The following is a 12,978-nucleotide window of genomic DNA, read 5'->3' on the forward strand; positions in this document are numbered from 1 at the left end:
AGATGTATCTCTTTCAATCCCCAGGAGTTTACTGTCTGCTAGGTGGCACTGAAGGTAGAGGGTGCACCTCTCTGTACAGATTATTTTTTTTATTTATTTTTTTTTCAACGCTTTTTTATTTATTTTGGGGACAGAGAGAGACAGAGCATGAATGGGGGAGGGGCAGAGAGAGAGGGAGACACAGAATCGGAAACAGGCTCCAGGCTCCGAGCCATAAGCCCAGAGCCTGACGCGGGGCTCGAACTCACGGACCGCGAGATCGTGACCTGGCTGAAGTCGGACGCTTAACCGACTGCGCCACCCAGGCGCCCCTCTGTACAGATTATTTTAATATTAGTATGTTTTTGAGATACGAGTTTTTTTGTTTGTTTGTTTGTTTGTTTGTTTGTTTTTTACCAAGGATACAGGAACAATAGGAGAGGCCAGTGAAAGGAATTCATGGGAAGGTACATTAGAGAAGATGACACTCAAGCTCACTATTGGAGAATGAGAAATTTTTGCTTGAAAAAGGCCAAAGGGCTTTCCCTAGCAGCAAAAACAGCGCAGGCAAATGCCTAAAAAGCCTATTTATATGTCAGCTCTCAAACTCACATCTTCTACATTTCGGGCTTCTATATCAAGTGCAAGTTCAAAATCTTCACTTGGATGGCTCATAGACTTCTTAAACTCTCCCTCGCAACGTGGTCCGCTCACAGCTTTCCTCATCTTCAGTGATGGCACCTCTATCCTTCCGTTTGTTCCTGCCAGAATCCTTGGAGTTACTCTCAACTACTTCCTTTGTTTCATTCCCACAGTCAACTTGTCAGGAAATCTGCTTGGCTCTACCTTTAAAATACATGCAGAATCTGAGTTCTCAAACCTGTTACTGCTACCACCGTGGGTTGAGCCACCATCAGCCCCTGTCCCCCTCTACCTGTGCTCAGGTACGTTCTCTATACAGCACCCAGAGTGATCCTTTTACATAAAAATGCGATCATGATACTTCTCCGCCTAAAACTTCTATGGTTTGCATTTTGACAGAATGAAAGCTGGGGTCCTTGCAAGGGCTGACAAAACCCTTCCATGATTTTTTGCCTCACACCTCCCTTTACCTTTCTATTTACTTATTCACCCTTGACTTCATTTGGCCCTCTGAGTTTGGTTGGTCAAAGTAGTGGTTTACAGTTTTTTCTCTTTGCCTATGTACTACTGAAAAGGGAATAAATATAGCTAGGCAGGTGTTACGGTTCCTTGCTTTACAAGCATCCATTGTCTGACTCCTTGCTTCCTTAAGCATTCGCATACTTGTAGGACCCTGGCAGGCTTTGGATGTCCTCCATACCGCCTTAGGAGGCAAATGTGGAGCCACTGAAGGTTTAGGTAGGTCATATTTGCATTTAGATTGCTTGGCTTTCAGCATGGGGAAGGGATTTACGGGGAACTCCTCTGGAAGCAAACAGTGGACAAGGGACAAGTTAGGAAGTTTTTACAACACTCCAAACGGGGGCCTGTGCTAAGGCAATTGTTGTTCATGGGAGTGGAGAGAAGACTCTGGATTCCAGAAATGCTTCAATGTAGACTTGGCTTAGTACGGGGTTTCTGGCTTGCGTCCCTTGGAAGATGAAGGTACCACTTACTGAACATGGGATTTACCTAGAAAGATGAAATTCAAAGATAATGAATATGGAAAATGTACATATCCTTTTGGATATGTTGATTAGGAAGCATCCAAGGAAGAGCTACCACTGAGTAATGTACAGCAAGGACTTGGATTTAGGGTTCTTAGGCTCAGAGGGAGCCTGAGGTGGAAATCTGGTTAGTTGGGAAATGTGAGTTGACATGACTTTTCTAAAAATCTCCTCCCCCTCCTCCGCCTAATCCTAATTAGAAGTACCGTTTTTCTTTTTTTCGAATTTCACTTTTAAACTCTCTGGAATACACACTATGGGCATACTCAATTTATTGTCACAGCCTCCTCGGGTAATTTTTAAAGCTTAGATGATATCTTGAAAACGCAGCAGTCGTAACCGACTGGAGCAAAAAATGTGGGGCAGATCTGCCAAAGCGCACGAATATGTGCATTTTCACAGCGAGGGTGAGCTCAGGCGCTGTGTGTGGCTCTGCCCTCCTTCAGTATCAAGAAAACTCCTGGGGCCCGACTCCCCTTTCTGCCTCCTTTTCTCAGGACCAGCCCATCAGGGCCGCTCTCCCGCCCCCACTCGCCCGCGGGTCCCTTTCTCACTAGGAGACACCAAATTTCCTGGACGGGGCGGCCGGGATTTTGCTCGAGGGACCAGGCCCGAGTCGCGGTCCCCACAGGAACGAGGCCCGGCGAGTTGGGACTCTGCGCGGGGTCCCCCAGCCCCTGGCGGCGGCGCCCGCCCCCTGCCCCGGAGGAGGACGGGCTGCGGCGGCCCGCATTGTATCAGCTCCATAGCAACTCAGCCGCGGCGGGGGCCACGCGCGCCGCTCTGCGTCGGCGTCCGCTCTGCGTCAGCGTCCGCTCCCGTCCGGCTCCCTCTCCCGGGGAGAGACGGGCGCTGCCCGGCGGTGGCGCCCTGAGGGCCCCGCGCGGGCGCCGGGCGCGGGCAACGGCGGCGGCATGCCGGAGAAGCGGCTCCCCGCGGGTAGGTGCGGCGGCGGGGACCACACACCCGCCTCCGGACTTGACCTCTCCTCGCCCGGGCGCCCCCCACCGTCCGCGCTTTAGAAAACCTGACTCCACTGCGCCTCTCATGGCATTTTATTACGAACTTCCTCACCCCCACCTCTAGCCCCGACCCCCGTTTGCATCGCCTCGTTCGCACCTCTTATTTTGTCTTCCTTAATTCTCCGTTTTGCAGCTGGAATAATGGAAGCCTACAGGGTTAACCCCAGGGTCACAGTGAATTAGTGACCAAGCTGGATTCCAGAGGCCTTTCCTCCCCACTTCCACCTTGAATTCCAACTTAAAATTCAATCCATGTGCAAAGAATGAAGAGAGGGCCAACATTTTACTGAGCTTGCCCACGTAGAAAGCAGGCCTAGGTGCCGTCTCAAATTATTTCATTTACTTTAAAAGGAAATCAGATTTGAGTGAGATAATGCCATATTTTATCTTGTTTCAGAGCCACCAGATATTACAGAAGAAGAATTTGTAAGTACCATTTAGAGGGCTATCTCCCCCTCCCCCCGTGGCTCTTTAAAAATAGCAAATCATACATTGTAGAAAAAAGCTGTAGGTTTTCTTTTCTCCTTTTTGCCAGATGAATATAATAGAAGCTTTGGTTCGGCAACAATGGTGCTGAATACAAGACCTTTTTACGTTCTTTAACAGGTACATTTTTTAAAAAGAGGCCAATTGATTTTTATGGTGGGTGCTATTTATTGTTAAAGTTCTTTTACATAAATGACTTCATTTTATTTCTCTAAACTCTTTAATGACTCTGTGAGAGGAACGTTTTATCTCTGTGGTTTTACGGTGATGTGGTTGTGCAGTTGATTGATTGAAAACAAGTGGTCGGTTTATAGTTATAATTACTTTAAAAATGTACTAAATGGGTGAGCCTGGGTGGCTCAGGTGGTTAAGCGTGGGATTCTTGGTTTTGACTTGGGTCATGATCTCACGGCTTCATGGGTTCAAGCCCCACATCAAACTCTGTTGTGGCAACACGGAGCCTGCTTGGGATTCTTACTCTCTCCTCTCTCTACCCCTCCCCCACTTGTGCTGTGTCTGTCTCTCTCAAAATAAATAAACTTAAAAAAAAATAAAAATGTACTAAATGTTTTCAGGTCAGACTTCTGGTGAGTTGAGTAGTAACAAGTAAGTACATTATTTACTTTGTCATTTAGGTGAGTGCTATATCTAGGATGGGTTCTATTGTAATTCCTGTTGTGTATTTAAGGAACTTGCCCAAAGGTAAACAGAGAAGAGGTAGCAATGCCTGTTTCCCGCTAAGGTCTGAGTTTGATTCCAACAGCTCTAACCACTGAAGGGGCCAAGGATAGGCTGCTCCAAGATGGGTCACTTTGGCATGAAGATTATTTTGGGTTAAAAAGTAGTTGAAACCCAGCAGATTCAAGAAAAGCTCTTAACCTCTCCCACAACAGCCTCAAAAGAATTTAGGTAGAGGACCTGCACCAGGAAGGGAACCATCACCACAAAGAACTACATTATGATATGAACAAGGTGTGGTAGACAGGGAGGAACCTAGCAAGGCCTGTTTGATCAAAGTCCTCTACGTCCCATGGTTGCCAAGTGTCCCCAGGACACATTTGTTTACCAAACATTTACTCCTTTTCATTTTCCTGTGAATTACATTTTTTCCCTTTGAAGTCCCAGACCCGTGCCCCCTTCTTAGTTCAGAATGACCTATATGCCTCATTTTGCCTGTCTTTGGAATTTCCACGTCTTGGTGAATTCCCCATATGTACACTGTTGAATCTGATCTTCTGTTAATCTGTCCCATGTAAATTTAATTCTCAGTCTAGCTGGAAGACCATGAAGGGCAGAGAAAAATTTTTCCTTCTCTTCACCATTTCTCGATGTTATTTCCTTATGTCCTCCGGTACTTATTTCTCTTCTTGGACGAGTACCTTATTTGCTTTTGGCTTTTTATTCAACAGACACCGGTGCTTCTATATCCACCGTGCAGTGCTAGATGCTGAAGATAAGTCTCAAAAAGCTTAGGCTAAGCTTAGGGCTTAGGCTATATCTGCTAGCACCTTCCATTTTCACCCTTCCACACCGTTGGTCCACTTCGGAGAGAGAGAGAGAGAGAGAGAGAGAGAAACAGACAGACATTAGGATAGAGGCACAAAAAGCATGTCAGCAACTCCACCCATCTTCTCGTTGCCTTGGTGTAACCCTGTGTTGTAGCAGATTTCTTTAAGCTGCTTCCAGAACTATTCTACATTCCAGCAGGAGGTCAGCATTTCTCGAGCCAATCAATCTTTCTTTCTTTTTCTTTCTTTCTTTTTTTCTTTCTTTCTGTCTTTCTTTCCTTTTTTATTTTTTGGGCATTTTTTCATATTCTTTTTTTTAAAGTTTATTTATTTATTTTGATAGAGCCAGGGAGGGGCAGAGAGAGAGAGGGAGAGAGAGAATCCCAAGCAGGCTCTGCGCTGTCAGCACAGAGCCTGACGCGGGCTTCAACTCATGGACTGTGAGATCATGACCTGAGCTGAAATCAAGAGTCTGATGCTTAATTGACTGACTCACCCAGGCGCCCTTGGAGCCAATCTTTTCCATACAATTCCAGCATCAAGTCTCCGAGGGGCACTCAGCAGCATTGCACTTAACCATTTGAGCAGGCTGCTGACCTTTTCAGGTCTTTGCAGCCATTTGGGAACTCTTAGGAGAAGGCTTTATTAGCTACCCCTTTTTTCTCTTGGTGTCTGTGCTACCACCATCTCCCGGTTGTCCCATCTGTCATGTCGATGTTCCCATTTCTGGCTTCTCTTTCTTTGCCCACGAAAGCGTTGACCTTCTTCGGGATTCTGATCCACAGGCTCTCTCTGGAGGACTTCTTCTATAGTTTTAGCCACCCTTATTTCACCGGGCTTCTAGATCTATACATCTCCAGCCTAGGCACCTTTTCTGATGCCAGAACTCAATATCTGTTGGGTCATCAGGCACCTTCATCACCTGGATGTCCCTATTTCTTTTTTTTTTTTTTTTTTCAACGTTTTTTTTTTTTTTTTTTTTTATTTTTGGGACAGAGAGAGACAGAGCATGAACAGGGGAGGGGCAGAGAGAGAGGGAGACAAAGAATCGGAAACAGGCTCCAGGCTCCGAGCCATCAGCCCAGAGCCTGATGCGGGGCTCGAACTCACGGACCGCGAGATCGTGACCTGGCTGAAGTCGGACGCTCAACCGACTGCGCCACCCAGGCGCCCCTGGATGTCCCTATTTCACCTCCACAGTCACATTCCACATATATTTACCTCTGTTTTTCTTTTTCTTTTCTTTTTTTTACATTTTATTTATTTTTGAGAGAGAGAGAGAGAGCGCGCGCACACAAGTGGGGGAGGGGCAGAGAGAGGGAGACACAGAATCCGAAGCAGGCTCCTGGCTCTGAGCTGTCAGCACAGAGCCTGATGCGGGGCTTGAACCCACGAACCGTGAGATCATGACCTGAGCCGAAGTCAGTTGCTTAACCGACTGAGCCACCCAGGCGCCCCTTTACCTCTGTTTTTCAAGAGTGTGGTCAGGTGAACTCACCTCTCTGCTCCCCTGCGCCCCATGCTGGTTTTCTTCCTCTTTTTCTTGTTTTGGTGAATGGTACCACTGGCCATTCAGTCATCCAAGCCAGAACCTTTCTTCCCGTTTCTTCACCTCCTGCCTGCAATCATTTACCAAGTTCTTTCATAGCCAGATATTTTTCTGCATCCTCACAGCTACTGTCTTATTTCAGGCCCTTATCCCTGGGCCTGGACTTTGGCAGTTGTCCTAACTGATATCACTGCCTCCAATAGTCCTTCTGTCGACTCCAGTTTTTCTTGGCCTGAAGCTTAAAGTGCAAACTCCTGAGCATTGACTGTGCTGGATGATATTTCTTTGCTCTGTCTACCTTTACATTTTCCTTCTCCCATCCCTCCTACCCTGGCTGAAAGATTGCTATGAACTCTAAAAAAAATTACCGTATTACTTAATGACTCAGCTCTTTTATGAATCCTACTGTTTATTGAATGCTGACTACGTAGTATTTAACCTCAAAACAACTCCATTGGGTGGTTATTATCACCCACATTTCACAGGCGAGGAAGTTCAAGTCCACAGTGCTAACCAACTTGGCCTGAGGCCACACATCTAATAACTGGCAGAGCCAGAATGTCAAACACCTCCCTTTGGCACTCACAGTATTTTCTATATTACATGTGAATGTCAGGCAATGTGTCCCTATATAACTTTTCAGCCTTTTTAAACCTTCCTTCCCACTACTTTCTGTGTGGTAGATAATGTCATACTGTTTGGGGGATTATAGAGTATGTCCACATACCTTCTGCCCCGGCCAAACTGCCCTTCTTGCCTTTGCTGCGGAGTTCTGTCTTGGTTACCCTCCCCCTCTCTTTCCCAGTCTTGCACACCCTTCAGGGTCCAGTTCATCTCCTCTGTGAAACCTGTCCAACCTCAGATCATTTGGACTGCCTTTGAACTCTGTGCAGCTCGTGGTAGGGACCAGTTTGTGATCAGCTCCCCAAATTCATGTGCTCACCAAGCATTATCTGTAGGTGAAATAATTCCCACCTTGTACATGTATTTACCTCTGTTTTTTCAAAAGTGTGAAAATATTTTTTCTTTTATTATTAATTTTAAATTATTAATTTAAAAAATATTAAAATATTTTTTTATTTTATTTTATAGAAAGATAATGTGACAGAGCTCTCTAGTTCCCCTAAATTGATTCTACCCTCTTCCACAGTATATAAGAGATACACTGCTCTCCATTTTAGACTACATTTTCTAGTGTTCCTTACAGCTAAATGTGGTTATGTAACCAAATTGTGGTCAATGGAATGTAAGCAGAAGTGTCGGGTCCTAATTCTGGAAAGCTGAGGTTTATAGAGATTAAATAACTCACCCCTAAATAGGTCACACAGCTAGTACCTGGTCAAGTCATGGTTAGAATCTGAGTCACTCTGACTCTAACACTCACATAATGTAAAAGGAGAGAACATGCCGTTTTTCTTCTTTCCTGCTGGCTGGAATGAGGATGTGATGCTGGAGCTGAAGCAGTCAGCTGGGATCATGAGTTCGAAGTGGTGTCCAGAGGACAGCAGATCCTCCATCATACGGTCATAGGGACCTGAGCACCTGCTGTTTGAGACGGCCAGTCTTGAACTGCTTTTGATTATATGAGAGAAATAAACTTGTATCATAGTGTTACTTCGTTTTTCCATTATTTAAAAAAATTTTTTAAAAATGTTTTTATTTATTTTTGAGGCAGAGAGAGACAGAGCATGAGCAGGGGAGGAGCAGAGAGAGAGCAGGAGACACAGACTGGGAAGCAGGCTCCAGGCTCTGAGCCATCAGCACAGAGCCCGACGCGGGGCTCGAACTCACACACCTTGAGATCGTGACCTGAGCCGAAGTCGGACGCTTAACCGACTGAGCCACCCAGGCGCCCCTCGTTTTTCCATTATTGACAACAGAGTCTATACTACTATAAAGTGCTCCTATATTCACAGGAACTTTTTTCATACTGTATTTTCTCCATCAGTGCTGTAAAAAGTACAGTGCTGTTGTGGACATCTGTAAAATACGTTAACTCTTACATGAGATCTTCAGCCTCAAAGGACAGAATAACTATGTTAGGATAAATCATTTGTGGTCAGGGACACATTGCCTGACATTCATATGTAAAATTTGCAATTTCGTAACAAAACTGGCAACTATTACAGGGCTGGTACTATGTCTCAGTACATCTTCACATTCCCTAGAGGGTGTAGTACAATGTCCAGAATATACTATTAGGTGATTAATAAATTTTGGTTGATGGCTATCTTCATACATGATAATTAGTGTGATTTGTTTCACTTATTTTAATTTAATTTTATTATTTTTTTACTTAAAAACTTTTTAGAGTGTAGTTGACACACGATGTCATATTAGTCTCAGGTGTACGACATAGTGATTCAGGTTCTTTATACGTTATGCTATACTTCACTTTTTTTTTGAAAAGTTTCATTTAATATATATTCTATAATTCTTTTTTTTATGTTTATTTATTTTGAGAGAGAGAGGGAGAGAGAGAATCCCAAGCAGTCTCCACACTGTCAGTGCAGAGCCCAACACAGGACTCCGATTCACAAAACCATGAGATCATGACCTGAGCCAAAAATCAAGAGTCAGATGCTTAACCGACTGAGCCACCCACTAGCCCCTATATTCTATATTTCTTAAACACCTCTCTGGTGGCATTTTTCTACTTTAGTATTTTTGTTAACTTTGTGTTTGTTTGATTTTTGGTACTTCTGTTAAGGAAAATATATACACAAGAAATTTAATACACTATATATTCTCCTTAGTTCCTCTGGGAGTATATTTTTAACTATATAAGCAATGTATGAATATTGTTATAAATACTTCAAATAATGAAAGTGATAAAGTGAATGCTTCTTTTCATCCCTTCCCTTAATCCAAACCTCTCTCATTTTTATATTCCCTAAAAACTGAAATATAAATCTGTCATAGCAAGAAAAGTAGAGTTCAGACTGCTTTATGTTACATTGGGATTTGATTATGTGTTAGGTATACATTGAGGAAAGTTTAAAGTGAGAGTGACTCCTAAATTATTTTTAGCTTTAAAATAGAAAATAAATTCATATTAAAGACTTAATTATTTGACTCTTAAATCCAAAATAATCGTATTTTTTTCTTGTGCCCCCAAAACTGTTTGAAACTATGCAGGCGGGCATGTCATGACTCAAAACAGTCTTTGTAGAGTAAAAATTTTGTAGTACAATGATTTCTTTTTTTTTTTTTTAAGATTTTCTGATATATAAAGCCCACAGTTTCATTAATTTTAAAAGCAGATGCCATTTAAAAAAAAAAGAAAAGCAGATCCCTTTATTTTTACCATCAAAACAAGAGGGACTGTACCTTCAAGCAGTATTTACGTATTTAACTTATGAAGAAGGATACTCATTTTTAGCTAATCTTTTGCTCGTTCAGCTTCATATTATGCTGTCTGTATAGGTTGAGTGAAATTAAAGTCCACACAGAGGTGGCATTATATGGAAATGGTGGAGGGCAGGAGCAGGTAGACATAGGCACCATTCCTTCCCCTCGGTTCCCTCTCTCTTCTTAAGAGCGTGCACCACAAGTGTTTCCAAGAAGTCATTTGGAAACAGACAGGTCCCGCACGTCCTTTGGAAAGTGTTAGTCTGTTTGGAATTCTTCCGTCTCAATGGAGTCCAGTTCTCTGGTTGGAATCGAATTTCTGATGCTTTCTGGAACTGCAGAAACTGCATTAGAAGTTCCACCAATAAGTTAGTGACCAAGCATATTGTTAAGCAACTCCTTGCACTTACAGCTTTAATTAGGCACTACTGGGGACACACATTGTCCACTAGTATTCCCAAAAGTGGTATAGTTTCTGATTGGAGAGATGACCTTTAATGTGAAACAATAAGAGGATAAGCAGTTTATGTTTAAGTGTGAATTTTGAGGTTTGAATCAAAAGTGCATTAGGACTTAGGGAAACTTTTTACCCATGGGTAAGGTGTGGGATGGAAGAAGAGGTGATACATTTTTAAAATTTTATTTATTTTTGAGAGAGCACAAGCAGGCGGGGGGGGGGGGGGGTGGACAGAGAGAGAGGGAGAGAGAGAATCCCAGGCTGACAGCATGAAGCCCAATGCAGGGCTTCGGCTGATGGACTGTGAGATCATGGCCTGAGCTGGAATCAAGAGTCAGGCACTTAACCCACTGAGCCACCTAGGCGCCCTGAGGTTCTCTCTTTTAAATTAGAATATCAGGTTGTAAGGACCTTTGTACAAGGGAGAAAGCCTTAGGGTATTTGGCCAAATGAACTGACTGAAGCCAAGTAGGTATGATTAGAGATGAAACTGGATAAAAGGGAATTGAGAGCTTCCTTTATCTTCCCCAGATCTTTGAGAATTTCTTCCAGTAGAGAGAGTGAGAACAGAAATCTGTTGCTGGGTAGATGCTGATTGAAATTTGTGATGGTAACTGTTAGGAATGAAAGGAGGAGGGTCCATACTTCTGGTCTTTATTGCATGAGACACCCTTATTTTCTGCCTCCTTCATACACTACATTCATAATACAGTACAATTTTGTGAACCAGATGGGTCTGAGAAATACGCCACGAGTTCTTAAATTTCCCCAAATGCTTTGATGGTAAGCAGGGTGCACTTTCAACAAGCCACCTTGTGGAGTGTGTTTCTCCTTGTGTTCTCCTTATCTGACTCTTTTCCTCTTTTTGTAGTATCTCTCCTTTTTATTTTAGTGATATTGTTTTACTAGAGTCTTTATTAGGCTACCAGTCTTTTCAGCTTTCATATCCTTAATGTAATCATTCAAGCATTCATTCAACAAAAATGTTGTAATTATCTATTATCTAAAAGCATTGGGAATCGAAAAAGTGAATAAAAAAGAACCTTTTTCTTCCAGAAGTTCACAATCCAGTGGGTGGGACGTGTAAACAGACAATTTTAGTGTGAAGTGTTAAAGGTTGTGATAGGGGAAAATAGGTGACCACTACTCTAGACTTTGGGGAAGAAAAAGGGTAGGCAGGAGAATAAGGCAAAAAAAAATTTTTTTTTCTAGGTAGAATAATCAGCATGTGCAAAGGTGTAGAACTGTAAAAAAAAATTGCTATGACTGAAGCATGGTGGTATGAGTTGAAGCTGGACAGCTGGGCAGTAGCCAAATTGCATTCATTATAAACTCTTTTTGTGATAGAAAAGGGTTGGGGGTTGGGGGGCAGGTAGATCTCTTGTATTAATTGAAATGTGATTAGAAAGACTGATTCATAGTGTGGTGTGGGTAAGGAGGGGTAGGGAAGATAAGGTTTGGCATGTTATGGACAGCAGGGTGAAGCAGAGGTCCTAGGTCTGACCCTTAGTGGATGGGATCCCAGGATAGTGGTCAGAAGATGATCACATGTCCAGGGGCTTATTCTAGAGGTGGTGATAGTGATTTGGGATCTGTCATTTAGTACACAGGAGGCTAAGAAGGCTGATCATCCATAAGGTGCCAAGAACCTTGACATTGTTTCCTTGTACGTAACTCCCCCCTCCATTTTATTATGAAAAACTTTAAACATATGAGAAAGTTGCAAGACTTGTATAGTGAACACCTATATACTCACCACTAAGATTTCACAGTTATTAACGTTTTGCTACATTTGGTTTTATGTGTTTCTATCCTGTCCACCATGCCATCTATCCATCAATCCACTTTTAAAATATGTTTCAAAGTAAGTTGCAGGTATCCACATGATACATATCAACCCTAAACATTTCTAAGCAGGAATTTCTAAGCATGAATATTATAAACTACTGTTTTGTATTAGTTTGTGGGGTTCTTTTGTTGATGTAAAATTTACGCACAATGAAATAGAAAAAATTTTAAGGCGGGGGAGGGGGGCTTGGGTGGCTCAGTCGGTTGAGCGGCCAATTTCGGCTCAGGTCATGATCTTGCGGTTTGTGAGTTCAAGCCCTGTGTTGGGCTCTGTGTGGACGTTGGAGCCTGGAGCCTGCTTTGGATTCATGTCTCCTTCTCTCTCTGCCCATCCCCTGCTTGTGCTCTGTCTCTCAAAAATAAATAAATGTAAAAAAGGTTTTTAAAAAAAATTTTTTTAAGGGTACCATTTGATGAATTTTGACAAGTGTATCCAACGATGTAATCCAAACATTCATTAATATATAGAACATTTCTATAATCTTAGAAAGTCTCTTCAAGCCTCTTCCTAATTTCTTTTGTCTCCACTCCCCTAAGACAACTACTGTCCTATGTTTCACCATAGATTAGTAGCATAGATTATAGATTTTACTTAGATTTAACTTCATATAAATAGAATCATACAGTTAGTTTTCTTTTGTGCAAGTCTTTTGCTCAGCATAATGTTATTAAGATTCATCCATGTTGTTGAGTGATTCTGGTGTGTGCATACCTTTTATTGTGGTAAAACATAAAATTTAATTTACCTGCCATTTTGAAGTGTACAATTCAGTGGCATCGAGCACATTCACACTGTGGTACAGTATTCCCCACTATCCACGTCCACAAGTTTTTCATCTTCCCAAACTGAAACTCTGTATTCATTAGACAGTAACTTCCCATTACCCCTCCCATAACTCCTGGTTACCATTATTCTACTTTCTGTCTTTACAGATTTGACTATTCTAGGTACCTCATATACGTGGAATCATACAGTATTTGCCCTTTCGTGGCTGGCTTGTTTTACTTAGCATAACATTTTCAGGGGTCATCCATGTTGTTATATGTATCAGAATTTCATTCCTTTTTTTTTTTTTTTTTTTTTTTTGAG

The 12,978-nt window shown here is 42.6% G+C and overlaps 1 protein-coding gene across 4 annotated transcripts in view; it reads left to right on the plus strand.

The window, feature by feature from the left end:
- Positions 1-2,432: 2,432 nt before the first annotated feature.
- The window catches only part of RGS22 (regulator of G protein signaling 22), a 135,340-nt gene continuing 124,794 nt past the window's right edge, over positions 2,433-12,978 (plus strand). For 3 of the 4 annotated variants that reach the window (XR_007458582.1, XR_007458583.1, XM_049633581.1), the window contains exons 1-2: positions 2,438-2,606; positions 3,087-3,115. Coding sequence is in view for 2 of the 4 variants with exons in the window: in XM_049633581.1 (XP_049489538.1) it covers positions 2,582-2,606; positions 3,087-3,115 (54 nt within the window). In the remaining 2 variants the exon portion in view is untranslated. Of the gene's footprint in view, positions 2,607-3,086; positions 3,116-12,978 lie in introns of all 4 variants that reach the window. The other variant, XM_049633582.1, reaches the window with a different exon arrangement.

This window comes from Panthera uncia, chromosome F2 (assembly GCF_023721935.1).
Source record: "Panthera uncia isolate 11264 chromosome F2, Puncia_PCG_1.0, whole genome shotgun sequence".
NCBI lineage: Eukaryota > Metazoa > Chordata > Mammalia > Carnivora > Felidae > Panthera > Panthera uncia.